The sequence below is a fragment of the Anopheles funestus genome, chromosome 3RL (assembly GCF_943734845.2).
Source record: "Anopheles funestus chromosome 3RL, idAnoFuneDA-416_04, whole genome shotgun sequence".
Classification (NCBI taxonomy): Eukaryota; Metazoa; Arthropoda; class Insecta; order Diptera; family Culicidae; genus Anopheles; species Anopheles funestus.
The window spans coordinates 6,473,819-6,501,383 of NC_064599.1; the positions used below are offsets into that span (position 1 = coordinate 6,473,819).

The 27,565-nt window shown below is 42.1% G+C and overlaps 4 protein-coding genes across 6 annotated transcripts in view; 1 reads left to right on the forward strand and 3 right to left on the reverse strand.

Annotated features, from left to right (window-relative positions):
• LOC125772272 (oxysterol-binding protein-related protein 9) overlaps nucleotides 1-27,565 on the forward strand; it is a 37,249-nt gene that overhangs the window by 457 nt on the left and 9,227 nt on the right. The window contains exons 2-8 of one of the 2 annotated variants that reach the window (XM_049443807.1): nucleotides 20,297-20,425; nucleotides 20,652-20,942; nucleotides 21,023-21,100; nucleotides 21,165-21,215; nucleotides 21,290-21,371; nucleotides 21,453-21,557; nucleotides 24,039-24,135. In XM_049443807.1, the coding sequence (XP_049299764.1) occupies nucleotides 20,297-20,425; nucleotides 20,652-20,942; nucleotides 21,023-21,100; nucleotides 21,165-21,215; nucleotides 21,290-21,371; nucleotides 21,453-21,557; nucleotides 24,039-24,135 (833 nt within the window). The remainder of the gene's footprint in view (nucleotides 1-20,296; nucleotides 20,426-20,651; nucleotides 20,943-21,022; nucleotides 21,101-21,164; nucleotides 21,216-21,289; nucleotides 21,372-21,452; nucleotides 21,558-24,038; nucleotides 24,136-27,565) is intronic. The other variant, XM_049443808.1, reaches the window with a different exon arrangement.
• On the reverse strand, nucleotides 1,288-5,905 carry LOC125772287 (elongation of very long chain fatty acids protein 1-like). Its single transcript, XM_049443833.1, has 5 exons — nucleotides 4,379-5,905; nucleotides 2,565-2,661; nucleotides 2,329-2,422; nucleotides 2,010-2,256; nucleotides 1,288-1,927 (listed from the first exon to the last, which is right to left on the reverse strand). Exons 1-5 carry the CDS (start codon nucleotides 4,446-4,448, stop codon nucleotides 1,617-1,619), a joined length of 819 nt encoding a protein of 272 aa, XP_049299790.1. The 5' UTR covers nucleotides 4,449-5,905; the 3' UTR covers nucleotides 1,288-1,616.
• On the reverse strand, nucleotides 12,672-15,370 carry LOC125772285 (elongation of very long chain fatty acids protein 4-like). The gene is made up of 4 exons (XM_049443831.1): nucleotides 14,419-15,370; nucleotides 14,009-14,346; nucleotides 13,796-13,935; nucleotides 12,672-13,702 (listed from the first exon to the last, which is right to left on the reverse strand). Exons 1-4 carry the CDS (start codon nucleotides 14,601-14,603, stop codon nucleotides 13,496-13,498), a joined length of 870 nt encoding a protein of 289 aa, XP_049299788.1. The 5' UTR covers nucleotides 14,604-15,370; the 3' UTR covers nucleotides 12,672-13,495.
• On the reverse strand, nucleotides 16,792-23,319 carry LOC125772288 (elongation of very long chain fatty acids protein AAEL008004-like). Of its 2 annotated transcripts, none has more exons than XM_049443836.1 (7): nucleotides 22,620-23,319; nucleotides 18,698-18,924; nucleotides 18,450-18,546; nucleotides 18,280-18,373; nucleotides 17,958-18,201; nucleotides 17,746-17,888; nucleotides 16,792-17,663 (listed from the first exon to the last, which is right to left on the reverse strand). In XM_049443836.1, exons 2-7 carry the CDS (start codon nucleotides 18,732-18,734, stop codon nucleotides 17,490-17,492), a joined length of 789 nt encoding a protein of 262 aa, XP_049299793.1. In that variant the 5' UTR covers nucleotides 18,735-18,924; nucleotides 22,620-23,319; the 3' UTR covers nucleotides 16,792-17,489. The 2 variants fall into 2 exon arrangements, with proteins under 2 accessions (XP_049299793.1, XP_049299791.1); XM_049443834.1 differs by having other exon boundaries at nucleotides 22,407-23,319.

Consider the following 27,565-nt stretch of genomic DNA (forward strand, 5'->3'; position numbering starts at 1 on the left):
ATGATGAGTGAGAGAGCCACTGGCCGTGGCGATTGTGTGTTACGAACGATGCCTCGTTTCTCAATCATTGCATCGGATTTCTCCTCTACGAATGTGCGACTTCTTTCCAGCTTCTTGCCAATCCGTGTTCCAATCGTTATTTGTTACGCGACCATGAACACGCGTTGCTTTGCGAAACATTTGCTGAACATAATTTCTTCTAATCATTGTAGATGAAGTAAACAGAATCTATGATCCCAGTGTGGTTCGATGCAAAAACTTTATCTGCATAATCCCGGCCGCCTTTTGAAGAGGATGAGATGGCTAGCCGGAATGGAATTATCTTATCAAGCCACCCGGGAGCCCTCTCTGATGGTATTGGCAGGAGGCAGAGAGAAGAAAGCATGTGATTCTGCGTGTATGTGTCTGATGTCATGGGGTTCAAGAGGCACGTTCTAGAAGCTACCGCGTATACCCATCTGGGGAGCTGCAACCGTGAATTATCACGCACGCACGTTAATTAGCCGAATTGATAAAACCGCAAGATTGTTTACGCTGAAGCGGTTCCCCTCGCTATAGAAATGGGACTACAAGACAAACACCGAAGCCTACATCGTACAACCATATTCGTGAGGTACGAAGGCAATTTTGAGTGTTATTTTTGACGAAAAATTGCTGCCAGGCGCAATTACAAATTCTGCAAAGCTTATCATACTCAAGTGATGAAAAGAAATAATCAGTGAAGGCCGGTTTGGTTCGTCTCTTCATCTAAAACATCGTCAACCGCTATGTAAACAATGCTAGGCACGCGCATTTTGTCGCTAGCTTCCTCTTGAGGTGATAAGAAAATTCTATTACCCATACACCAGACAGATGTCAATCAGTTTGCAGAAGTGTATACAAAGTAGTCGTGATTAATTTTACGTCACTCGCCGATAGCAAACTGAGGCATATTTATGACCTCCGTTACTCATGACAGCTATTATTGCCCAGCGTAACCAGTTTGAGACCCCAACTGTATCACATACGGCAGCACCTTAAACTCTATTTTAAAATGCAATCGATAAGCGATATCTTTCATGAGAAAGGAAAAAAAACGAGGGGTCAATTTTAATAGACCCCACGGGGACGATTATCTAGAAGCGCCACGGTTTGATAATTTAGTAAGGAACATCGGCTGATTCATCAGTCATTAGACTCTAACTGCTCAGTAGGTCAAAACCCTTTAATCACGTTTTTCGATAGCAACTGTCAGGTTCGTTATCGCCCAAAGTTACCCTTTTGTACAATGAATGTTGACGCATGGTGGGAAATTTTTGTATTGTTTATTTTTGTTTAGCACAAATGCGAAAAAAAGAAGGCAGTCCAGAGCTGTAGAAGGTAGAATAATAGGAAAGTGCATAAATAGATAAAATGTACAGCCTTCTCATGTTAGGTATGAAATCTGCAATACGGAAATGCTGATGAAACATTTTCCGTTGTAATGTTTTCTCTTTTTGTAACATCAACGGCAATGCATACGGAAGGTTGTGCTGCAGCACCCTGTGGCATGATGTTATCATTCGAAATATTCCTCCATTTTCCCACCCATATGTACCCCGAGCAGTAGTAAAAACTAAACCGAATTGTAACTAATTCTATTTCTGCTTCAACTTTCGTGCCTTGCGCACGTACGTCTGAATGTAAAAGTTGGTGAACAGGCTGATCAGGATGACAAGATTAATAGCGTGCAGTGTGTAGATGGTTTTGTTGGCAGCACAAGACGGCTGTAAGGCGGCATACACGTGTACCAGCATTGTAACTAGCTGTGCCAGCTGGATGATGGTAATGATCGGTTTAACGCGGTTAGTAAACGGTTGGCAGGGTTTGAACGATGACAGGAAGTAATACGAGTACATGATCATATGCACGATCGAGTTGAGTACCATGATGGACATCTCCTGGTAGGCTGTGTGTGATAGATGGGAAAAGGCTCTTTGTTTTAATGTGGAAATTTCTTTCATTTTTGTGTAACGAAAAAACACACGCACACAAACTTAGCTTCAAGCTCCACCAGACGATAAGGAAGGTGCTGATGTGATGGTAAACATGAAGCGTCGAGACCTGATTCTGTTTCTTCCGCAGCACGAAAAACACCGTCTCGATGAATTCGATCATTCGGAGACACATCGCAAGCCACCCGTAGTAGACCGCATCGAGCCCGTGTTCGTACTCCGTAACAGGAAGCTTCGGTGTGCAGCGTCCGATGAACTTAAATTCGAATCCTACCTTGATGTACTGAAGAATGGAAAAAGGGAAAACTGGAGCGATGAAATGGCTTCCTACCGGCCCTGTTGCGCCTATACTTACATTAAACACAAGATATCCGCACGCAGCCACCTGGAAGATATTGTAGCCCGCAATGATCCATCGCAAGTTGTACGGTTTTCTGTACTCCATGTAGCTGCAATAGAACCGAGCATCGACCAGCTCATTAGTATCTATTTACCGCGTGAATTGATCTTACCAGCAGCGAATTTGCGTACGGATGATATTATTCTAATCAGATGAGAGCGCATCGTCAATGGGAACGGTGCGAAACATACCTTGGTCCATATTTGTAGATGAAGTAAAGGTATATGGCAATCACGATGGAGCTCGGTACGGGCGAGGCCATCAAAGGATAGGCATCGATGTGTTCCTCTGCAAAAGTCAGCAGCGTGTGCGTCACGCAGCAAAGAAACAAAGAAACGATGAAGATTACACGAAATGGTGGGTGGAATGGAGGAGGTGAGCAAAACGTAGCTTTGATTTGTGTCGAACTGACCGACGGTTTCCCATCTTGGCGAGTTGGTGAGCTGTTTTGATTTTGGACAGAATTTTAAAACGATACGATCGCACACAATGACTCACACAAACGCACGTGCAAAACGATCAAACGCGAAACGGTTCGTTTGAAATTTGGGTTGTAACGAGCTTTTTTTTGTATCATGTGTGCATATTCAAAGAGAAAATGTTCCCATTTAGATAACGATAAAAATGTATATCCAACAGTAGGCAAATCACTCAAAGTTAATCATGTCTAACTTGCATACACTTCAGTACATGTTTAAAGGCCACTAGTTTTCCCCCCCGAAGTCTTTACAATATCTAGTTATCGCCCTCATTTATGAAGTGCTTGCGTTTTTTGTTCTTCTTTTATTTATTTCTGCAATGTCCTCTTGTTGAAGTTATTTGCGTTTTGCCAAGTGTACACTATGTAGTAAACACTGCTAAGCACAGATAATGTTCTCGCAAAGGTCATTTTACAAGTGTCGCCTCAATGTAATGCTCAATCTGCAAAACTGTGTAATTATACGTTTGAAAGTGTTTTAATAGCTTAGACGAGTCGGACAAAAAGAAACTAGAAAATGACACTTGCCACATGGTTGTGTATTTTTATAGCCAACTACCGATCGTTGAGCAATTTTCGTCCGAAATTCCTTCATAAGGTGGCATTTAGAATTTGGTGGTTAGGTAATATATTTCATCCACCTTCATATCTAACGTCCGTTGACTCGGCGCATGAGCAGCATACTTAAGCAGTCCGTCTCGTACAACAGCTGGTGGATCTTTTTTGAGTCTCTTTCTTTTTTGGTGATTTTTGGTCTCCACCTATTTCTGTTGTTGCGTGTTACAAAATTGGATATAATTTTTTGTCTAATTTTGGGACGGTACAATTCAATTGCCTATTGCCGACCAGATCTTTAGTCCCCATACGGTCGTTCAGCGTACAGTGAAGATTTCGTACATAGTTGCGCATATCCTTATCTTCGTTCACTCATTGGTATGCACGTGACGAAAGAATGGACAAAACAGACAGGTTACCAAATTGCAAAATCCTTGCCCGTTGATATTTTCAGTTGATATGACGTAAGGGAAAGCTTTCCACCAGACAGACTGGGCTGATCTTCTACCGTTAGAATCGACGGCATTGTATAAGGCAAACCCTTACGCGAGGGTGTCGCTTTCTCGTGGTTTATGTCACAGATGGTCCGACCATAAAAAAAGACCTCACTGTGGATTGCCTTCCGTGTGGCGCATAAATACCAGGAATGCCCTACTGAAAGGCACTCTTTCTTGTCACCACTTTCGCCACGATGGAAGAGAAGCAAAACGGAACTTCTCGACCCCCCCAGTCCCGCGTACTATACCGTGTGTAAAAAGGGAAAAGGGTATTTTTATTTATAATTTCGCTTGTTAGCAGTTTTTTTTCGTCAGTGGCCAGAAGTTGTGTTTTTAAATTTTTGCTGAGCTTAAAGCAAAACAGTAGCAACGGTACTGTGTAGGCATTAATGTGTGTTTTTTTTGTCTCTTCAACCCTTGCCTTTATGCACTTTGGAACGGGATGGGACGGTTTTCATTGCTTGCAGAAACTTACCGACACCTTTGACGTTGAACAGATCGTAGATCGTAAAATCGGTGAGATTCATCTGTTGAAGAAAATCCATGATGCTCCGAAGACACTCGCGTACTTTTAATTCAATTCAAAATATGAAAAAGAGAAACACTTCCAATAGTCCCTTCGGCCTTTACTTCCGTCGAGAACTGGCCGGCTCGTCGCACTCTGTCTCACTGTTTCCTCTATTCCACGTTTCGCATTCGCGGGCACTGTTACACCTTTCCGATCACGTCCGACGATACGTACGTACGTACGAAGCGTCCCGAAATGAGTAATGAGATGGCTAAACGGAACCCTCCCTTTAACTCCTGGTATCCGATCTAGTATCGATTTCAGAACGCGCCCGCCTAATTATATGCTGCACAGTTGACGCGCGATCGCAAAATTTCCTGCACCACACCCGGCTCCGTTACCAGTCCGCTCGAGCGCGGGTTCGTCGCTTGTCGGAGACTTCGATATGATAGACGCACCGCGTTTCGTACAAACACACGCGGAAACAAACACGCCGTATCACCGCCAAGAGGTAACTTCGACGCGACGGTAAACGAAAATGGCAACGAATTTTTCCTGCTGTCTCTCCGGCACACGTCCACGCGGGACACAATCCAACCATGAACTGTAAGACGCGTCCCGCGTTCGTGCTCGCTAGCCGGTCCGTGGTAATGTTTTCTGTTTGCGAGTGCGATCGGTCCACTGTTGCGCGACACCAGCACCATGAGAAGTTCGTTACGGCGGCACGTTGCTTCGTGCATCATTCATCAAGCCAGCAGCAGCCCATTTGATGTTTTCCTATTGTGTGTGTGTTTTTTTGTTGTTAAATGTCTTCAACGATACATCTCGTTCATTGCTCGAACGATCTCTCTTTGCAACATGGTCAGTCGCATAACATGGAGGATGTTGATTGTTTCTTTAGGGCTTTATCCTAGCTTGCAAGGAACCGATTACAGCTGGAACTCGTATGTTTGGGGGGAGGGAGGGATGGGAAGGGATAGATATTGGAGAAAGATTTTCTCCCCCCACCCTCTCCAACCGAAAGTGACCTATTTTCACTTTTACTCCTTTGCACCAACGCCGCCGCGGATCGTTAGCGAGAGAAATTTTGTCCATTGCAAAGCGCACGTGTGAGGCTTTGAAGCATGTGATGTAAATACCAGTTAAAGTATTGCCAAAAATCTCGCAACATCGGTTGTACGTTGAGCCGGTATTTTTTGGTGCAAACCGGTCCCTTTCCTATAGGCCTTCCTATAGGACAACTTGGCTAGATCATGAAACATGGGGCGTGTGTCATGGATTAAGTAACATTTGAACGAAGTGTACTTTTACTTTTAAAACAGTTTTCAAGTCTAGTTAGGTCTTTGGTAAAAATGGTAAATTGCAAAGCAAAGCGAAAAAAGCATTATAAGATTATAAAACATAGAACAAAGAAGTAAAGTATAAGTAGTACTATTGTAAATAAAACATAATTACAACATTATTAAAAAGCGCAACAGAAAATAGAAGACAACAAGAGATATAAAGTAACGTAAAGTATAAGTAGAACAATATAATATATATAGTAGAAGTATATAAAACATAATATCAAAATTACTAACATCGCAACAGAAAATAGAAGACAACAAGAGATATAAAGGAGAACAGCAAAGCACTTCAAGGCGAACCTTAAATGATACAAAATTCCACATTAGATAACTATCTTCACCTCCAACAACTGGCTGCCTATAATTACCTTTGCCTAATTTCTAAATACAGTTTTCGTGTGACTTTGTGAGGTTTCCTCTGGAAGCGATGCATAAAGTTCTTGAATAGAAGGACTTATTATAGTCTAGATTCGCGTAACCAATCGCCTATCCACGTTACAGCTGCCGGTCAGATGCCCTTTGTTCATCACGATCTGGTGACATCCGTTCAGTATCGGCCAAATGTATCTTGCACGCAATTGACGCATCGGCAAAACTGATCTCCACTATGCAGGCATAGTTCCGCAAAAATGGTTTATCTACGTGTTGGGGTTTCACACTACCTAGTAATGTCATCATTCGAACGGTTAATTACGAATTGAGCGCACACCGACGCTCACTTCATGACCAACGAAATTGGTCATAAGTCATTAAAATAGCTTACTGTACCACCCGATTCGTACTGCACTTGATTGGGGTCTAAAGGTTTGATTTATTACGTTTCGAAAGTGAACAAAAACCCTCAAAAAAAGTGATGGATACATTGTTGCAAATCAGCCAAATGATCATGATAATACGTAGGCGAAAGAAGAAATTAAATTACACAAATTTTTTAGTGTTCTTGTTGATATATAACAATTCGTTAAATTTGTTGTCCTTCTGTTTGATTTCCTCTTTGCTTCCTTTGTCATAACGCCTGTTTGCTAATTTAAACTCTAAAACCGGCTTAAGCGCGGTTGCTTGAAGCATGTTTCCCGCCACTTTTAATGTAAATTTCTTCCTGGGTTGATTTTCATTATCAACCAGACGAAAGGCACAGTCGGATACGCACATGATATTATGCGTGATTGTATATTCAGATGACACCAGGTAAACCCGACTGTTGGCATCTTGTAGACACGACAAGGACTCACAAGGAATCATCATTAATCGAACTTTTGGCTAATCGTTCAAGGGCAGGAAGGGGATTCGTGGGAATGGGAGATGGAGGAGAAGAGGCTTGTATTATAAATTTTAGCTAACCGATAAGATGATTGGAGCAGTTTTCTTCCTGCCTAATAAGAATATGTATGGACTAACCGGTATCGGTGGACTATCTGATATTTGCGAATACTTCTGTACAAATGATTTGCGTTGGTGAGAGACACGATCCCCGTGCAGAAAGTCACGTATGTCAAGGCTTTTCGTTGTTTTAGCAATGGCGCCTTTTGTTGTTGTTGTTGGGAAAAGAATGTTCTATATCATTCGAGTGTTTGAAATTCCACCGTAATCATATCGTGTAGTACAACGGTTTAGCAGCTGCTCCTTAATGAGATGTTCGATATCACTTCATCTCATATATTGTTAAATTAAAAGAAAAACATTTAATTTTCGATTAATTATAACCTAAAAGAAGACGTGGATTAAGCGTTTATTGATAATTTGGCGTGATTGTTTATAAAACAACATCTTTATCAAAATACACACTGATTCACTTTGGAATAGGTTAGTTAGTGTAAGGTACGAATAGAAAGGGTGTAACAATAAATACGGTTTAACTGTTTCCATGCTTCCGTGCTTTAGGTTTTGGTTTTTTTTTAATGTAATATATTTAAGGGAGCGTGTACGACCCTTCCAGACAAGGGCAGAGAAATTTACGATTCATGATGTTGCCCTTTTAAACATTAACCGTATTGGAAAATCATATTAAAACTAACCTAAATCGGCTGTTTGTTTTCATTAACCTCGTGCCAAGGGGAAGGAGGTTAAGTAGCTGAGTAGAGTGTTAGAATAAGCGTTCAATGCAGGGCAAACAAGGGAATTGGTTTTTTGTTGTTGGTTTGTTGTAGGGTATTAAATTATAAAATCATTACACCGAGGTAAAGGTATGTGCGTATGTAGGTTAGAAAATGTTATCAAAATTCTCTAATAGTCAGTTCGATCACGCATAAAGACAATTTTTTTGTTTGTAGGAAATAGTAACCTGTTTTTAATCCGATTCATCCTACCCCGATGTAATTTAGGTACGGCACGAACTTGACCCGTACCCATCAAACACCGATGGCTAATCCGTATCGCAATTGCTACTTTGCCGGTAGAAGGACAGCCGGTAATGAGCTCGGTAAATGGAACGATGCCGTTGCCAATCGCCTGAGAAACGAGACGATCTTCAATGGCAAAGACGCAAAAGCTAACAAAAAGCTTAGCGAAGGTTTTAGAAGACGTAAACAAAAAGTGTATCAAAATTCGTTTCTATCATTTGCCTGTGTTTTACTCGTGTTTTTTTTTTTGTTGCGGGAGTTGATTGTGTGTGCGCGCACCATTTAATCAGCTTCTCATAACAGCGCAGCATAAATTTGTCACATAATGGAAGGTCGTTCCCAGGTTTACGCGAGATGATACTTTTCTTTTGCACATCTCACATAATAATCCCCCACCCAAAACAAAAAAACCTTCCCCAACATAACCAAAGTTCATCTAAAATGCAATCACCAAACTGTTGTAATCGTGTGCGAAGGTGGATCACGTCACACGAGTTTAAAAATTAAATAACATTTTCCGATTTTTTTCTTTCTCCGTTTTTAACTTAGCTTTAACTTTGATCAACTACGCTGTAAACCCGGTTGCAGTTCGTTGGAGCATAGGACAACCGGACCAGTTCCGCCATCGTTGCGCTAAAGCTCATGTTTAATTTGGCAATGTTTATCCGTACGTGGTTACGTTAGTGGATAAATTATTTTGTAAAATTATCGTCTCCGATCGTCTTGCGGCTTGAGTGCAGAAAGTGAAACGCGAATCAGGGAACGATTTTATATTTTGCACATTGAGTTGCACTAGCTCTCAAGTAATCACCGCCCAACAGGCCACCCCCTGACACATCGGCCCCATCGTCGGGTGGCGTTGTCGCCTTCAGTAGGGTTCAAGTGCATGCGCGATCGTGAAGCGCATCATCGTATGCGGCACTTGGACACAGGTGAAAGTCCGTGCGCAAACTTCAGCCTCATGCAACCGAAGGAATGGTGCTTTTGTTTGTCTCCTTATTGTAACCCGTCAATCGGTTCGCAATGATGATGAATGCGGCCAAATCAACAGAGAGCCTCGGTGCAGTGGAAAACCTGCAACCCTGCTAGAAGTGTGAACGATCGACCAATCGGATAGTGTTGGGCTTTTGTTGTCAATACAATTTTCTAATGCACGGTGTGTTTCTTTTTCCTTTTGTAGGGTAGCACCAGTAAGAAGGAATGCGTGTTTATGCGGAAATTAATTTTCACCACCTTTTGACAAGGGTATTCGATCTAAAGGAGCGTGCACCCGATCGCTTACATTGATGTGTGGAAATGAACATCGTTGGGACATTTGTTTCCAGCCGCCCGTTTAGCGGTGCCGGGGCAACCTTGGCGAAAGCAAAATCTCGTTTTACTGGGGAAGGCGATCCAACCGACTGCATATTCTTATGCTGCGGCAACATTCAGAAAGCGAAGGTGCGCAACAATTTAATCGCATTTTTCACGCAGATATGGTGTGAATGTTGGCAGAATTTGACACGCGTCGATTTGTGTGTTTGCCTGTTTCGGATTCGGTTTTTTTGCTGTTGCTATATTTATCGAATTGCGTTTAGATTAGTTTAGTTTAGATATTTACCAATACGGAACACCGTGCTATAAAGGTTGTGAATGATGATGCATTTACGCATAAGCGTTTCTCTTTTTCATTCTTTTGTTAGCTGTTTATGGGAAGGAGTTGAGTATTAGCGAAGGTTAAGGTGAGAAAAAGGGAGTTTTATATGATAGTTTTATTTGTGCAAAGTCTTTTTTGCAATGAAATTACATTTATTTTCACAGTTTGCTGTTGAATGTAACGATTGTTAAACATGTGCAGTTTATAGGGATGGGAACAGATTCGTTGCATACTGTACATCTCATGGAAACATAATTAACAGCTGTTTGTTTAACACATTTCGTTCGCAGTTTCCCTTTGTGCAATCATTCCTCCATACTAAAGACAAAACCCTAAGCAGTGGGTCATTTGCTGAACGTCGTTAAAAATTGATTATAAATATTTATTAATTATAAATATTTCTGTCAAAAAAGCCAAGGAAAATTTCTGTTTTCGCACATTTTTTTACATGAAAAATAGAAATCCTAAATAAAAATGTGAATTAAAAGGCATATGCTAAAATTGAATGAAAGTTTTAGGAGACTAAAATCAACAACGTTGTTAAGACACAAACATCCCCTTCACAAAGTGTTCGATTTCTAATGGGACATGGTCATTGCTTATCCTTGCTGTGCTATAGATTGATGCTACAGAAAATCACAACCATTGCTAATGATTTAACAATACAATACACATCTTTCCAACTGGCTGTCCGATGGCGTAAAATGAAGGATGCTACATATTCCAACGCTTTGCTGACTTCAAACACCACTTCGATACACCCTTTAAACGTTCAGCATAATACGCATTACCTCATCCCCGTACACACAAAAGGATCTAGATTGTGCCGGTGCGTCTGCGACCAACGCTTAAAGTGTTGTTTTCGGTTGTTGTTGTTGCGCTGCTGCCGGAGTAGGTGATGAATTTAAGGCGGGTCAATCTGGCTGTGTCAATAATTGCTCCTCCGTATTGGTAAGGGGGAGACAAACATTAAATAACGATCCGTGCGATGCCTCCGAAAACTCCCCTGGCGCAGGTGGTAAACACTTTCAAACTCCCGATCCCGACATCTGGACGGACGGGAAGGGCAGGAAAAATATTGTTATGTTGATCGATCGATCTTCCTTCCCGGCGTTTAACAGTGCACAGAAAAGCTTCTCCACCATTGCGAGTGTATATCACGTAACGCACCTTTTGCCATCTTCATCTTCAGCTCGTATTGGGGAATATTTGGTCTGTGTTTACGATCATCTTCCGACTGGACGATTGCATGTAGAATTACGATCTTATTTTTGAGCGACGATTACGTTGTCTAAAGGAGATCGCACCGCCTGTCCGGGCGTTTGATGGGAAATTGGTGGGTAATGACGTCAGAATTTGTGTGAACTTCCAACAATGTTGCATTTTCTAGGGGGTATTGGGCGCATCACGTATACGTATCGTTATGAACGCAAGCAATCGGGATGGCAATATGCAGTGCAGTAATTAAAGCAGCAATTGAGAACACCCATAGGCACGTGCGTGACGGGTTCTTCCAAGCATCACGTGAAGGAAGGGAAAAGGGTTTCCCTGAAGAACGTCAATCGACGACTACCTTTTTGGAATGTGTAATCGCTTGCTAACACGGTATGACGCAAACGTAAGTCGGTATGTCTTTTACATGAAATGTCTATTTGACCCTAGCTCGTCTACTCGTTGCTTAGCATCGAAGACTAAGAGCTGGAAGTCTCCCTCCGTCAAGGACAGTTGACGTACGCACTATCGTCGATAAAACGTCGTTCTGATCGAAAGTGGATGGAACATCAAGAAGAAGTTGAGAATAGCTTATACGTCAGAAGGATGTTGTGTTTCATGTTTATCCTTCAACTCCTCAAAAACCGCGCAAGAATAAAAAAAACTCGGGAATTTTCATTTTCCGTAATGGTATTTTATTTTTTTGAGACAAATGTTTGTGTTTACGAAAACACTTTAAAGTCATTTACGCAGAAAAAAATAATAATCAAATTGAGTCTCAATGTTGACAACGTACATTAAAAGGTTTTACAAGTACAAATCTTATATTCCACCATATGGAACAAGTTCATCTGGAGTTGTTCTTGAAATGTCGTGATCCATATTTTATCGTTCTGCTGTGTTTTATTTGCGTATGTTTCGCATCTCGCGAGTGTTTTTTTCTCTGCATGCAAAGCAGGTGATAACAAATTATTTTTAAGTGGCGTAGGTACTAAAGATCTTGTTTTTGTCTATCATTTGTGTCTATCATCATATGGATAAAAATATCCATGTAGTGCAAAAAAAGACTTATCTATTCGTCTACTACGTAGCCTCTAAAAGCAAACCGGTATTTTCTTAATTCGTCCTTTTTTTAACTGTTATGTTCACCATCCCTTCCAACGAGGTTAGTTTGGCGGTTAGTTTGCTATCTGCTCGCATTGCTAATCAAGTCAGTTTGTGTTCACCATTTGCTGTTGGCTGTTTGGTAAAGTTTTAGGTTGTTTAAATTTATTCAGACAAAATTATTTAGTATGTTGCACTCATAGGAGATATACAAAACAAGGTAAATATTATAAATAGATATTAATACTATTATATCTAATAGATAGGAATTTCGTTTAGGGCAAATATTAGTCGCTTGACCAATTGAAAGTTAATGAACATTGGAACACACGAGCTATGTGATCTCTGCTTTTTAATCCTCTGACCTTCTGATCGATTTTAGGGAGGATTTTATTACAAATGCTTGAGAGAATAGTAATATACTAAAGGAAAATAATTGCCGTCAAAAAGCAAGTAAAAATGAGACGATTATACGAACAAAGCTTTCTCACTAGCAACTGTATGTAACACAAATAATTGTATCATCAACTTTCGGTGTTTTGAATAATTCATTTCTAAGTGGTTTTAGTAACAACGGATTGGTTTTTAATTTCGGATGAAGGAGAATGTATAAAAAAATCATGTTATATTTTTGATCAATCATTTCTCGATCGTTCGTTGCGTTTCGTTTTTATTTCTACATAACTTGCGGCGATCACTGCTTTTACTATATTGCTATTGCTCTCTTTATTGTGTTGCACAAATTGTTTAAAAGCTTTTTCTTTTCCCTCTCGCTTTACGATAGTGGATCTTACAAGCTAAGCAGATAATTTAATAGTATCAAACGCAGTACCAATCGCGGACCGCAATTGAAAATGCTAAGTGTTTATACATTTAATGCATAATAGTAGAGCTTTTTGCCTGTTGTGCGGAACAATTCGTGAAATCATATCATTCGGTTGATCACGCCGGTTCACCGATAAGGAAGCGGAAAGCCTAATTATTATTCATCCGCATAATATATGTGCAAGAGTGTAGGCTGCCTGAAATCACCCAACAGAATCAAATGTATCTACAGCCGTGTCGTGTAGGGTCACGGGTGTGCGCGTGCGGTACAAAGTTGAAAAGAAATAAGTGTGCAATTAATTTTGCATCAGTTTGTCAATGCAAATGCTATGTAGAATGTTGACACTCGTCCCTCCAGCCCTTCATCCCATTGCCCGTTTCCCTTTACCCACTATTCCCGCATGGCAGCAGTAGCACTTCGTGTTGTTTGTTTTTTTTTTTCGGGGATCACTGGGAACTAATTAAATTCCACGGATAATCGGAAATTCGAATGCGAAATTCCATCACTTTCAGTGGAAGTTTGTTTGTGCTTAAAGTAGGATTTCTCACTTCCGTCGCTCACTTTACACTTTCTGGTAAACACTGGTTTTAATAACACATCCAAATAGTGTACACTCGTACACTATTTAGTCTTCCTAAGGACGCCACCGTCGGTGTAGCAAACGTTAAGTGCCTTGGTGATGCCACTGTACGTCTTCATGTAGAAGTTGATGAACATCGATATGAGCACAACCATGTACGGTGCATAAAGCAGGATGTGGGTACGCGGAATGGCGCAACTACTTCGCATGGCGAACATGATGTTCACCAGGATGCTCCCTAGCTGTATCTGGAGTATAAATGAAAGGCAAGACAACAACAACAACAAAATGTCCTCCAGAAACTGTATATCTCTGCTCGTTCCTCAAACAAAACTACTTACAATCTGTAGTGCGGTGATATATCGTTTCAGCTTGCTCAACGAAAACGGCACATAGTTCGGTATGACTGCAAGCAGATAGTACGAGTACATGCACATGTGCACCAGCGAATTAACGATGATTGTGTACGTGAGCATGCTTCCTGTAAGGATGAGAATTAAAGGTGGAATTGCGTTGCAAAGGGAACTCGTCTCCTAATACCCATGGCTACGAACCTCCAACGTACTTGGCGAAGATCCAGGCCAACAAATAGGTGAACACATGATGGTACACATGCAGGAAGGAAATTTGGCTGCGCTTCTTGCGCAGCGCAAACAGCACCGTCTCAACCAGCTCCGCCGATTTGACGCAGTAGTTGAGATAGGCCGCGTGCAGGAACCCGATCGCGTCCTTGCTGGTCGAGTAGTCGGCCAGCTCGCACGTGTACAGATAGCGGAATGTCCAGCCGTGCCGTACGAGCTGCCGGATCAGACAGTAGCACACCACCACCTGGAACACGTTGTACGCCAGCATTAGTTTGCGCAGATCGTACGGTTTGCGATCGCGCATGTAGCTAACGTACGGTGAAGCAACGGAGACGGTTTTGGAAGTGGCCATTTATGGGTTCGCCGCTTGCTATACTTACTGCGGTATCCAGTAGAACACGAGCAGGAAGTAGACGGTGAGCACCGACAATGGCCATAGTGGACTGTGCAGGAATGGTAGGTGTGCCGCACGCTTATCGCTCAGATCCTCCACCAAGAAGGTATACCAATGGTCAAGCTGTTGCTGCAGCGACTCCCCAACAGTTTCGGTCACATTCGACTCCATACTGTATTACCGTGGGTTCCAACTTCCAACCCGGTATCAGCTGATTCGAATACCCCAAAACCTACACACTGAACCGGCGTACAGCGTTTCGTACGTTCGTGCTGTGTTCCGCAGGTGTACACCCTTTTGCTTGACGTCCCAACGTTGACTGAACCGTGCGCAGTCGGTTTGTGGAACGATGCGCGAAATCAATGCTACAACAATGGGTGTTGTGCGTCCACTTTCCACCGCTTCAACTTCTTTTCCGTGACGCGTGCGTTCTGCACCCGGGTCACTATGGAAATGGTAGTGGATGCCAAAGTTTCTTTCGTTCCACCTTTACGTCGATGCAACAATCGGTCCGTTGTTGCGGAGGAAATGTCATGCAACATAATGCTACGTTTGAATAAAGTTGCGGTGCGTGCCGGCACCTCGCGGTTGAAATTTGGAGGCTTTGGATGAGGTCGCAGGGTTACTCAAGATTTGTTGAGTTGAATGTTCTTCGATGGAGAAAGCACTGGATTTGTAGTTCAGAATGCCAAATTTTGTTTCAAACCAAGAACTGAGTATCCGGCTATTTGTTAAAAATAAGTCCAGAAGGCTAGAAATGTCCGGCATTTCTTCAGAGGTCGTTAAGCCAAGAAGAGAGAAAAAGAAGTAATGTATCTAACCTCAAAATTGAGTAACATTTACATAATTCAATATCTAAAAAGGGCACCTGTAACTAATCATTTAGGATTTCAATTTGCAAAATGATTGAATGGCATCGAAACTACCACAATATCCAGATCTAGGTTCAACTTTCTTTGCCAGATAATTGATGAACGCTCGGAGCACTGAATGTTTGAAACGTAACACTTTTGGCAACGAAAAAAAATCATGTAAGCGGGAATTAACTTGATTGTCTGCGTTGGATCAACAACTGCTCGCACGTAAGCAAACAGATCGTGCTCACTTACCTAATGGTTTGGCTTTTACACACGCAGATGCACAAATTTCCTCTATCAAATGTAATCATCTTTAGAACGCACAGTATCATTATCAGACCAGTGTTACGTGCCCGCGAGGTTGTACAAATACTTATTGCTAGTATAACATTACTGCTGTATATAAACCAGCTCCTAAGTTTATCTTCGTTAATCAATAATATGTCAAGTTAATAAACGAAGCTTTTTCATAAGAAATCGATTAGTAGACAGATTAAAACAATATGAATTATTGCTCATTAATAATTGATAAAGCATTAACAATTGAGAAAGGACTACATAATGATGCGGAAGATCAGAGAACAATGATCCTCTGATGTTACTGGAGTGCTTCATTAATTTTTAATTTGTCCAATAAAAGGTAGCGTGCACAGTCATGCATGATTTGCTAAACGTTACGGTAAAATGTATATTTGATAAATACATTTTTAATTTTCTAGTGTTTGTTCCAAGTTTCTGAAGCATTCTACAAACAAACATTTGGAATGAAACTATTTCTGTGTAAATACTGTTGACCTCCATTAACCCTGTCTCCTTTGTCGAACTGTTGAATATCAGGGACACGTGTTGCGTTTAAGGTATGGTAATTTAGGTTCTCGGAGATTTATCATCAATATTTCTGTCAAATTCAATCACAACTCCAACACATCTGTTACTGGATAAAACTATTAAATTGGCCGTTTTGAAATGATTCTTTCACACATACTGGACCAACCTTTGCTTCTAAGCTGCTCCCTGAGACTATAAATATTCTAAGTAGCATTATCTATACTTATTATCTTTTAAAATTAAACAGCAAACATAAACATTGAATGTTAGAAATCAAAAAGAAAATTTAACAAAGCGTAGGAATGAAAATTGGTTGTATTGTGTACTTGTATCCAATATTTTCTTCGGTGCCATAAATTGCATGCAACTTGCCTAGGTGCGTACGCCAGTGTTGCGTGAATTTGAATGTTAAATTCAACTGTAACGGCAGCTTTGATTTAGATTGTTGTACAACGTATTATTAGTTTAAAAACTTCATTTAATTATTCAATATATAGTGACACTAACAACATAAGCATAGAAGAGTAATTCGTTGTTAAGCATTAAATTAAGTCGTGATGGATGTTGACGATTTTCATGTTTATTGGTTAATGTCTATATTTTAATACCTGATGTGTGATATTTTTCAGCAACTTTATTTATACAATCACACAAATGAAAAGAGATGCAGACTGTTATATTTCAATTAATTTTTTTGATTTATTTGTTGGAATAATTATTCGTTGTTTATAATTTCAAATAGTTTGTGAGCTTTTTTTACTTTCCTCATAACACATCTATAAACATCTCTGCATTTATTGAGAGCGTGTGTTTGGCAACTGCAAGTAGCAATTGAAGTTTGTATTTAATTGATTCTCTTCTCTTTCTATCTACGCACTCGGAAGCAAAGGTTTATGTCGCAGTGATAAAGACAGGACCATGTCCCCGTAATTGACTCGACCGATTGCGAGCACTAGATTGTAATATGGTTCTATGATAGTGTATTCTTAAGATCTAAAAAAATAAATTGTACAAAACATAAATAACCCCCTCTTCTGATCCGTAAGTTGTAGTCAACAACATGCCCTTCCCCATTGTGATAATAAAAAATCCTTTAAAAAAAACAAAAACAAAACAATGGCATATAAAACGATACATGCCCCGGAATTCAATCACATTAGTTAAAGCTTTCCCCTCTCGCTAAGGCATTGAAACGATATTTGCCCTGTTGGAGCTTTTGCTCTCTACGTCGTATAAGTCGCGTGTCTCAACAGGAGTCGGCACGCTCTATCCAGTCGTCGTTAGGCTGAAGCTAAAATCGATTTATTATTGCACTCCAAGGATTTCGGCGCACTTCCCGACAGCGGACACGACCAAGCTGCTGTGTTTTGCCTCATTGCTTCACTTTGCCTGCTTTGGATTTGCTGTACGATTTCTTGTAGAAATCGTAGAACAGATACGTCAGTATGAAGATGTTCGGTATGTACATGGCCAAAAACGGTTTGGACACGTTACAGTGCGGATTGAGCCCGAACAGATTGTTCGTCATCATCAGACAGAACTGGATCTGTGGAATGGGAGCAAAATTATGGAGCGATTAATTATGGACATGTGCAAGAATGTAGGCCTTTGGGGTGCTTTTTGCCTACCAGTTGAATTTTGGTGATATATTTTTTGTACTTCGCCACGAGAAATTTGAACACCGGCACATCGTACGCAGACATGAAGTAGTACGAGTACATGATGATGTGCACGACACAGTTCGCCACGATCGAGAACGTTAGCATGCTTCCTACAAATGAGACAAACGAGAGATACATTCAAGAGGACATTATTGTTGTGCGTAAGCAATAAATCTTACCTCCAATATATTTGGTGTAGATGTACGCTATCACAAATGTGCTTATATGATGGTACACGTGTAGCACCGACACCTGGTTCTGTTTCTTGCGCAGCACAAACAGAACCGTTTCGAGCAGCTCGAACAGTTTGATCATCAGGAGGTACCACGTCGTTTCGACCATTAGCATCGCTTTCGGTTCGTTCGAGTAGTCGGTTTCGACGCAGCGATAGAAAAAGTAAGGTCTCCATCCTGCTTTTACTAGCTAAAATAATCAATATTCCGGGTAGATATTTGGACGGTTAGAACACGGTTTGCCAGAGTGTTTAGGTAATAGTCTTACATTCGTAATGAGGAACACACAGTACACCACCTGGAACAGGTTGTAGAATCCCATGAATGTCTTCAGCTGGTAAGCTTCCCGATTTCGCATGAATCTGTGCAAATGTGAAGGATAATTTACAATTTTGCATAGCTTACAACCTTACCGGCAGATGTCGTACGGGTCATTACCTAGGAACTATGTAGTACACCAATGCCAAGTAGCAGATAATGATACCAATGATTGGAACCGGTGACCCCGCCAGAAACCAGTTTTTAGTCCGTTGATCTGTACATTCAACAAGTGCATCAAAAAAGCGTTAAAAATTGTCCACCTTGTACCCGTTGCTGATTACCATGAACTGGCAGGGCTCAGCATCATACACGAGAAGACTTCGTTTTTTTATTGCCCACCACGAGTCAAGCAATGCACTACTTACCGGCATTTTCGTAGATGTAATACTGGTAAAGGTCCATCTTGTTGGAGCACTTGGCAACGATTAATGGCAACGAAAAAAGACACTTATTTCATTTATAACTGGGGCACTGGTTACCACCTCTGGCGTTAGTAGAACGACCACCATATGCCACTTTCTAAGCAAAGCACAGACCTTGCCGAACGTTGTCGTTTACTCTGGGTTGTCTTTGGGGGTAGTTGCTGCTGTTACTGCAAAAAAGGGGTTGACGCTTGATAGTGGATCGTTCTTTTTTCCCTCTCTCTCTCGCTTTCTCCCTCTCCCGAACATGCAATTTTCACCCTCCACAAAACGTCACACAACTTCTTTTCGGACGGCACTTTTGCCGGACGAGCTCGGACCTCAGATTCGTCGATGTGCTACGATCGTACTGAGGAGCCGCGCCAAGCAGACGCTCGTTTATAAGCGAGATTTTGTTTTGAAACGGTGGCATTTTCGTTGGTTTTAGATTCTCGGCAGTGTGCAAAGGCGCCGGTAAGCCTGCCCCAAAACGGAGGGCTTTCTTGTCGAGGCAAGCTGTCGGTAAGAACATGCTCTCTCGCACTGCTTCTTGTTGCGTCAGATAAACAAGTTTTTATTTTAGACCGAATGCATGGTGATGTTTTTCCGCGGGCAAGCAAACAGAGCTCGCATCTGAAGGACACATAGCTTGCAAAGAGACTTGATTGTCAAAAAATAGTTATATAATTTTTGTTATTAAGCATTTTCTTACCTTCTGCTAAACCATATTTATAATTACATGTAATTTACACACTGTGTTCCAGTGTAACACACAAATATCTTAGATCCCACAAGGATGCAGAAAAAAAGTTCTAATTTATACCGTGTGAAAACATGAATAGAAATAGCTTCATGAATATTTTCGCTCATCCGGAACACACCGCGGAATAGACTGATTGATTGGGCTGTTCCACGCTACTACCGTGTGTTTCACTGCAATAACGAGTAAACGATTCGCTGATGTGCGGATTTGCTTAATTACTCCGAAAACTTAATTAGACATTAATGTGCGTCGTATTACGGCAAACAAGACAGTACATTGTCCGCACTGTGCGTTAGCAAGATGCTTTTTTTATTAAGCAAGGAATTTTAATACGTCACAACACAAAGTATCCAGGCCATAAACGACTTACAATGACGGCCGAATTGAAGTTGACCAATGGACGAGAAAAGGTTGCGAGTGTATAAGATTGAAGATGACATTAACTCACAATGAATTTAATATTATCCTACGTAGATACTAGTTGTTCTATACTATAGTAATTCAGAAGAAAAAAATGATCTCATGAAACACAGCATTAGCAGCTTGGGATTCATCAATTTAATTTCTTTTATCTGCAATATATCTCAAGACAATATATTCAAAGAGATCTGATGATCTACAGTATATGGTTGGATCCACTAGAAGTGAGCTACTATGAGTTGTTCGTTCAAATTGAGCAATAGAGCATCGTTAAACCTCACTTATCATGCAACATTTTAACCGGATTTACTATATAAACACCGAAAAAACGTGTTACTAACTCCCTTTGTATTTATGTTTTGTCTATTTGAATCTTTTAGTCAAAGGAAAAAATGATGAAAGGTGTGCGGCGCGGCTGCGTACGTCTAAAGGGTGCCATCATCGGTATAGATGACCAGGATGTGAACACATTTACGATCACCGTCGATCACAAGACGTTCCACTTTCAGGTAAGGCTAAGGAACATGCCGGTTTCGTGCGAAAAGGCTTCACGTGTGGCTAACGACTTCCTTCCCTGTTGATTATTCCACCACCACATACCAACACATCGTACAACGTGTCCTGGTTTATTTCGGAATGGCACACGATACCATGCACTCAAACATCATGATTTTCACAAACACACACACACACACACTCGGTGGTATTACAACGCTAAAACAAAATCAATAATAGGCGCGCGATGCAGAAGAACGCGAAAAATGGGTTCGTCGCCTGGAGGACTCGATACTGCGACATGCAAACCGTAGCAGAGCGCTGTGGGATCAGCAGTATAACAACGGCAGTGGTAGCACGAGCGCACAGAGCAGCGCGATGGGTTTCACATCCGGTGGTCCGGGCAGTGGCAATGGTGTTGGTGGCGGTACACCCGGTTCCAGTATTCGGCGCTCAAACAATTTGGTACTGTTCGATCGGAAGGTGACGGAAGCGGACGCATTTCTACAGCTTATGATTGACCAAACAACGGTAAGTGTTGCCGCACCATGTTTCACCATGGGAGGAGTTTTATTCATTGACACATTATTGTCCTGTTGTTCAAAATGCAGAAACTCGAGACGAGATTGGAAGCGCTTGGTGATACGGAAGAAGCGACCCACCTTAAAACTATCAACGAGCACGTTAATGTAAGTGTGTAGCACTAAAAGAATTGTTTCACTTCAATCTACTAATATCACTTTGATCTTTTAGGCAATGCTTGATAATATAAAACATTCGATAGTCCTTCTACAGATCGCCAAGGTAAGTCCGGTCGCTTTTTCCCACCAAACACAATTCCGCTCAAAAACTAAAACATTCGTGCATTCTATTCACAGAACACCGCAAACCCGATCAACGGCATCTACCAAGGTCCTATATGCAGTAAGTCCGAAACGGAAACCGAACCCAGCGAGTCTGGTAGGTTTTGTTCTGTAAACAATCGACTACCTGGGTGCGTGAAATTATCAATCCTAATCTCGCACTCATTCGTACGCACAGGTCTGCCCGTTGGTGTGATGTCTTCGCTACCAACCGACATCGAGGTTGCCGACGAATGCAGAGAAAATTCGCGGCGTGTCAACATTGCACATGCTTCTATCAGCGGTATGTATGTTAGGTCCGGCAACTGTTTGTTTTCGTTTGCCTGGCAGAACCGTACGAACACTATGACCACGAGCACACTCCAAATTACGACTCACCGCGGGCGTTTCAGAGCGTTTAACCGTTTTCTGACGCACAGTTCACTCACCGTACGTCGAACGAGCGTGTAGTAAAACGGGCCTTAATTAAGAAGAAAACCGTTCTCGTGATATTAAAATATCAAATGAGGGGCACCATCGTGAACCCAAATTAGCTGCAAACGACACGAAGGAACAGGTTAAAGCCAAACGTAGTCGTTATATTAATTGTCATGCATTGAATAATGGTAGGGTTGTATACAACTCCCTGGTAAAGGGAACAAACTGGGAAGATGCTTATCACATTCACACGGCTGTTACTAATCGATACGGTGCCAATCGATCGATCATCGCTACACTTTGCTTGATCGCACGCATAAACGCTCCCTCTTGTTGCTTTTTTTTTGCTTTGGATTTCGCAATACATTCTAGTTCGTTTTCGTTTGCCGGGTAATTAGGATGCTTAGTTGCGCAACCCTTCGCGACAAGCCGCGAAGGCATGTAACAGTTGCTGTGGACTGTTCGTTTTTTTTCTTCACTTTTCACTTCATTGCAAATGACTAACGATAACACCGCATAAATCAGCACTATACCAAAATCCAAAGGCTTGGCATGCAAAAAAAAAGTTCTTTTTTTTTGCTTCAACACAAAGCTTCATAATGCCCCGGTGGCCGGTTTTATGAATCTTCGGCGTGTTTCACCGTTTCCTACCAACGGTAGGGAAGCATGTCATGTTTCATCCGTCTTTTTTACACTAGCAAAAAACCAAACTCACTCAACAAACGAAACCCTGACACATGTACACGTCCGCGTAGACGTACAACTCGGCTGAAAGTATGAATATTGTTAGACCGTTTTAGTAGGCTTTTTTTTGGTTGGTGTTGTTTCACTGATTCAGATTAGTTTTTCCGTACAGCTGGTCCGTACCGAGAGTAGCTAAAACAAAACCCTTCCCCCAACACACTGTATCCTTCACGCTCTCCCGTACCGTAATACGCGAGCTTTCCATATGCGACCGGTTCCGGATCCGGGCATAGGCATGTGTAATGCGGTACTAAACGTCAGAAAAATGCCGCACGGTAACCGATCCCTCTTCGAAGCCCGACACGTCTGGAGGTTGCCAGTTGAAGTTGAACAATTCGCGTGTCCTCCACCTAACGTTCGCGCTCTCGCTCTCACATCGGTTTGGTTCGCTCGCGTAACGCTTCAAGACTCTTGCCTTCCTTAACGCTGCCATGCCGCCTAGTGGGGTGCGTAAGTTTCAACCCCAAAATCACGTGGATATCGATTTATTTTAGCAGTATTCCAGCGAAAACACTGCAGAGTACTGTACGCGAACATAGCCCGAGAGCGGACATTCCGCCCCCCAAAAAAACAAAAGTGAGAGCCAGCGAGCGAACGAAGGGGCACAATGATTCTTTTTTCTCCCGGCCGATGCCGACCCAAAAGAAAGCAGTGTAGCGTGAGAGTTTCGAGAGCTGGATTGCGATTTTCTCCAAACGGCGTACCTACTGGTGTATACGCGCGCGGGGGATTACAGCGACCGCCAATTAATGGTAGTGCTGGTAGTACTGTATCCTGTTCCGGCGCGTACGGACACCTCGTGCCACCATCGGTGCCGAAAAATCAACAAAGGATTTCGGTTCGTACTTTAAAGCCAATCCGCTGCACTCCGGCACGGAGTAGGAGGGAAAGTTTAATCCTTCGAAAGTATCGTTTGGGAGTAGGCAGCGAATAATGTCACTTGGAGCACTTGAACAAGCAGATTAAGGAAAGTTTCGGCTAAAAATTGCTCATTCTGAAACGTCCGTACCGGTACGGTGCGTGAGAGTGTCCCAGATGAGAGTGGTTGCGGACATTGTTGGGAAGGAATCGCGGCTAGGAAGGGATGCTTCTTAGGAACGGAGAGATCTTTGCTCGTGCAATACTGTTGAAGCTGTTGTGACTGTCTCCCGTAGCTGACCGTTTTGTAGCGTAGTGTGTAGAAAGGTTTTTGTTTGCCTGGCCGTCCAATGTGCTTACTCTGTTACCACCTGGTCGTTTGAGTGATATCGAATAGTAATTTAAAAATTAAAAAAACGTCCAGCAAGGCCAAGAAAATAGCTCCCCAAATCGCATCGTACGAAAAGCGGTAGTTGTAGGAACCATCTCTTGGCAAAAACGGCAAACGGTGCTGGTGCTTGCGCTTTGCGCTGTGTGTGGTGTGTGCGACCCGTTGGGACGAGCGCGTAAAAGTTGGAGTGCACATGTGTACTGCTGTGCGGCTTTCTGGCGGCGCTGGTCATAGTGTTACTGCTGGTTTTCGCGCGGCATGCATTGACGGTGAAGCGCAACCGGCGGCGACGGCGGCGCAGGCGACATCCGGGCATCGTCATGATAACCGAACCGATCCATACCTTCTCCACAGTGCCGGAAACGTCCTACTCAAGCTCGGAGGGCGAGGACGACTTCTTCGATGCGAACGATTCCCCGTTTACCTCTAGTCAATTAAACACACCGACAAGGTAAGTATTGCCAACTTCACACTACCCACAATAAGGTATGGGCCTTTTGACTTCCAGCCGGCTTTTAGACTGCTGAAAACATTGCTTGAGATGAGTAAAAGACTCCCAAGGTTTTAACACCCTTGACCTGAGCCTACATTGGTAGTGGTTATATCCACATTGCGCCAACTTTCCTGTCAGTATGCAAGAACGGATATATCCCTTTCAGCATCACAAGCACGTGTTTTGCTCTCTTTCTTTCGCTTCTTCTCTTAACACATTTCTCTCCGTGTGTGTCTCTCGGCATCCCAAATGGGAATTATAATCAAATGGAAGTTTCAACCGACGCCACAATCTGTCAAGGATGTAGAGGTGGTTAGCCAAAGTCTGATTCTGTCATCATTTAGAACCGATTCGGGCAAATAAACTTCCCGAAAGTGGTGTACTACTTGCAATCGAGTTTCGTGTGGTTAACCAAAAAAGCTTCTGAGTGAATGGAGTGTTGCAACCGTCGGAAAATGAGCCAGTTACCAGTGTTGGGTTCGCTGCTCGTCGTGCCTTCTGCCCCGAGAGCAAGATTTAATTATAAAGATGGTTTATTATTAATGAGTTATTTGATCCGGGAACAAAGTTAATTTGGTACATTATTAGATTACTTTACGTTGTTACGCTAGCCAGCAAAATGTAATGGGTGGACGCGAAAAGCAATGAAGAGCTGTTTTCCTTCCCTTGTAATGAAATTATATTTATTGTTTATACATCTGAGTGCTTGTCGCAAAGGTGCAAATATTATTCTAATAAAGCACTTCATGCTGTGTGTACGTGTGACGTTGATTGCTCGTATTCTTTACCACCAATTAATAAATCATTATTCGTTCAGATGGCACCAACTCCCCTGTCAATCAATTTCGTTTTCGATAATTTCGTTTACCATCCCATCCTTTTTGCTGCTCAAATCACCCAAATAGAGGAGGACGCATCGAAGCAAAATACATCCATTTTGGGTTGAATTGGGTGTACCACTAATCGTCACCCGAATGGCTATCGATTTGTGAAATTGGTAATACCCTCGATGTGTGAATGTTATGCATTGCGTTCTAGCAGACCCCGTTTATTTTCCGGCGCTCCGGTGGCATTGGTTTCCCGTTCGAGCGGGTGATCTCATCGATTTATTAATTGCCGTATGCAAAATGCATCATCACAGGCTAGAGTGACCTCGTTCCTCGGTGGTTAGGGACAAATAATAGGGGGCTCAATGCAATCAACGATATTCTATAATATTGGAAATTGGAAGCCATAAAATTGCAGAATGACACGTTTAATTTATCTCGAATTTATCACTTATCCTTTAGCTAAATGAGTAAAGAGTTCATTGCAGATTTCCTGTATTTAATGTAAAATAATTGCAAGAATTTGTTTGATATCTGTTAATTTTTTGTTTCTTTCTTTCTAATTAAGACTTTCTTTCTTTCTTTGTTATCTTCTATTATTCAACGGTCTTAAATCCACTTTTTATGTTCTATCTTATTTGTTGTCGTTTTGTTTCATTTTTTTCGAATTGATAATGTTTCAATTTGTGCAAATATCATTTTTACTCTCGCTTGCGTGAAGCAACAAAATGTTGAAAGCACGCAAATCGTGCATGCAAATCTTTTAAACAAAATCAGCTAGCACGTGTGTACGATGCCATACACAAACACACACAAAATAAAGCAAACGGGTGTAAAAATACGCATAAATAAACCCTAAAGAGAGCAGACACTTTAAGCAAGCAGAAACACTCACAAAGTGTGGATTAAATTATTCATCAATTTCTTGCAAAGGGGGGATGATGGATACAAAACGCGCTCCACTATAAATAACGTAGATTAAATTGAGGAAATGTGATTGTTTTTAATAACATGTTTTGTGTAAAACAATTTGTTTATTTAAATCTGTTGTTGACACTTGCAAAAGGACAGACAAACAGTTCCGATAAGAGACCAAAAACCGGATGAATTGATGGTAGATTGCAAATGGAAATGGCTGTATTGCACATTTCCACCAAAAACCATAAAACAACAATGGGAAAAGTCCGGACTGGGCTGGTATATTGCATCTTCGCACAAACTGCGGCAAACGGCATGCAGAATCGCGTGACGTTGGTCCACTTTTACTCCCCATTTTGACTCACGCGCCATTGGGGAAGGGGGATGAAAAAGGAAGCTAGCAGAAGAGGGGGGAATTCGGTAGAAGAAAGAGGTTTTCCCTTTTTTTTTACCCCACACGTGTGAAAGTCGAGCGCATTCTGAGAGAGTGAGCGTGTGGCGCGTCGTCGTCGTCGTCGAATCTCTCGTCGGGGCAGAGAACGAAACCGATTCTAACCCGATCCGGAACCCGGGTTTGACCGACGTGCTTCGGGCCCCACGGTTGGTGGTTGCATTTGGCTGCCCCGATGCGAATGTATTTGCGTGCCAGTCAGACGATCGGCAGAAGCTTGGCCTCGTGCTTCGCTTGCTTCCACGTGCGCGGGTTTTAGAAGGCAGGATAAAAAAAATCGACCAGTGTGTTCCACAAAGGGACACCTCTCGGCCACCACCACCCCCCTACGCCCACCCCCCCGCACACAGACACACGCGCGCGCGTTCACGTACGCATACAAACACGATACACATTTATAAACGAAACAAGGAGCGGGGAACCCAAAGGATCAATCCCCCCATCGCGTTTGTTGGAATGGGGGAGGCAACCTCTTGTTTTAGGGGATGTCTGGTAACGAACTGTTTTTCTTTCGTGTTGTGCATTGCGTGCCAGTTAAAAGGATAGTTAATGTGTGTGTGTGTGAGTGTATGTCCGGCGTTTTGAAAAAGTGAACTTCCTTGCAAATCGATGTCTTCCAGTCGGGAATCGTACCAAAGTCCGTGTGTCTGTGTATGTTTAGATAAAGTTCTACCATGTTCGTGTGAAAGGGTGCAATTGTGAAAAAGTAAATATTTGTAAATAATTAAATCACAAACAGCAACCGAAGCCGTTCAAGCAAAACAAAAGAAAGGATTTAATCACAGCATCGAGTTGGAAACCTGTAACAAGCAAGATGCAAGATGATGTGACCCCGTCTACAAACACTGCTGTGCCACAAAGAAATGATGGCATTTCTGGCCGAAAATGTGATGAAAAATGTAGCCCGAAACATTGACCGGAGCAGACCGCACAGAATGCCCATCAACCCTTACAGCGTTTACAATAGCGCACGCACACACTACAAATGCCTTACTGTACAAACACTATTCTAGGTAGTGCGCTATTGCTCCACGTACTATCATCAGCCCTTAAGCAATCGGTTCTGTCTGTCGACGTCAGTATGGTTTCCCAAAGCAATCAAAAGCGAGAAAATACTCCAATAAGTGTGCAGCAGTAGGCAAAAATCCAACCCTCACCACCGGGTCTGCAAGATTCTTATCGATTCCTAGTG

Coding starts and splice junctions, on each gene's coding strand:
- LOC125772288 (XM_049443836.1), bottom strand. CDS start 18,734: ATGGACCTTTACCAGTATTACATCTACGAAAATGCCG. Junction 18,202..18,279: donor GTGTGTTCCTCATTACGAAT/GTAAGACTATTA, acceptor TGATTATTTTAG/CTAGTAAAAGCAGGATGGAG. Junction 17,664..17,745: donor ATATCACCAAAATTCAACTG/GTAGGCAAAAAG, acceptor CCCATTCCACAG/ATCCAGTTCTGTCTGATGAT.
- LOC125772287 (XM_049443833.1), bottom strand. CDS start 4,448: ATGGATTTTCTTCAACAGATGAATCTCACCGATTTTACGATCTACGAT. Junction 2,662..4,378: donor GTTCAACGTCAAAGGTGTCG/GTAAGTTTCTGC, acceptor TGACTTTTGCAG/AGGAACACATCGATGCCTAT. Junction 2,423..2,564: donor ATCTACAAATATGGACCAAG/GTATGTTTCGCA, acceptor GTTCTATTGCAG/CTACATGGAGTACAGAAAAC.
- LOC125772285 (XM_049443831.1), bottom strand. CDS start 14,603: ATGGAGTCGAATGTGACCGAAACTGTTGGGGAGTCGCTGCAGCAACAG. Junction 14,347..14,418: donor GTGTTCTACTGGATACCGCA/GTAAGTATAGCA, acceptor ACCGTACGTTAG/CTACATGCGCGATCGCAAAC. Junction 13,703..13,795: donor ATATCACCGCACTACAGATT/GTAAGTAGTTTT, acceptor TTTATACTCCAG/ATACAGCTAGGGAGCATCCT.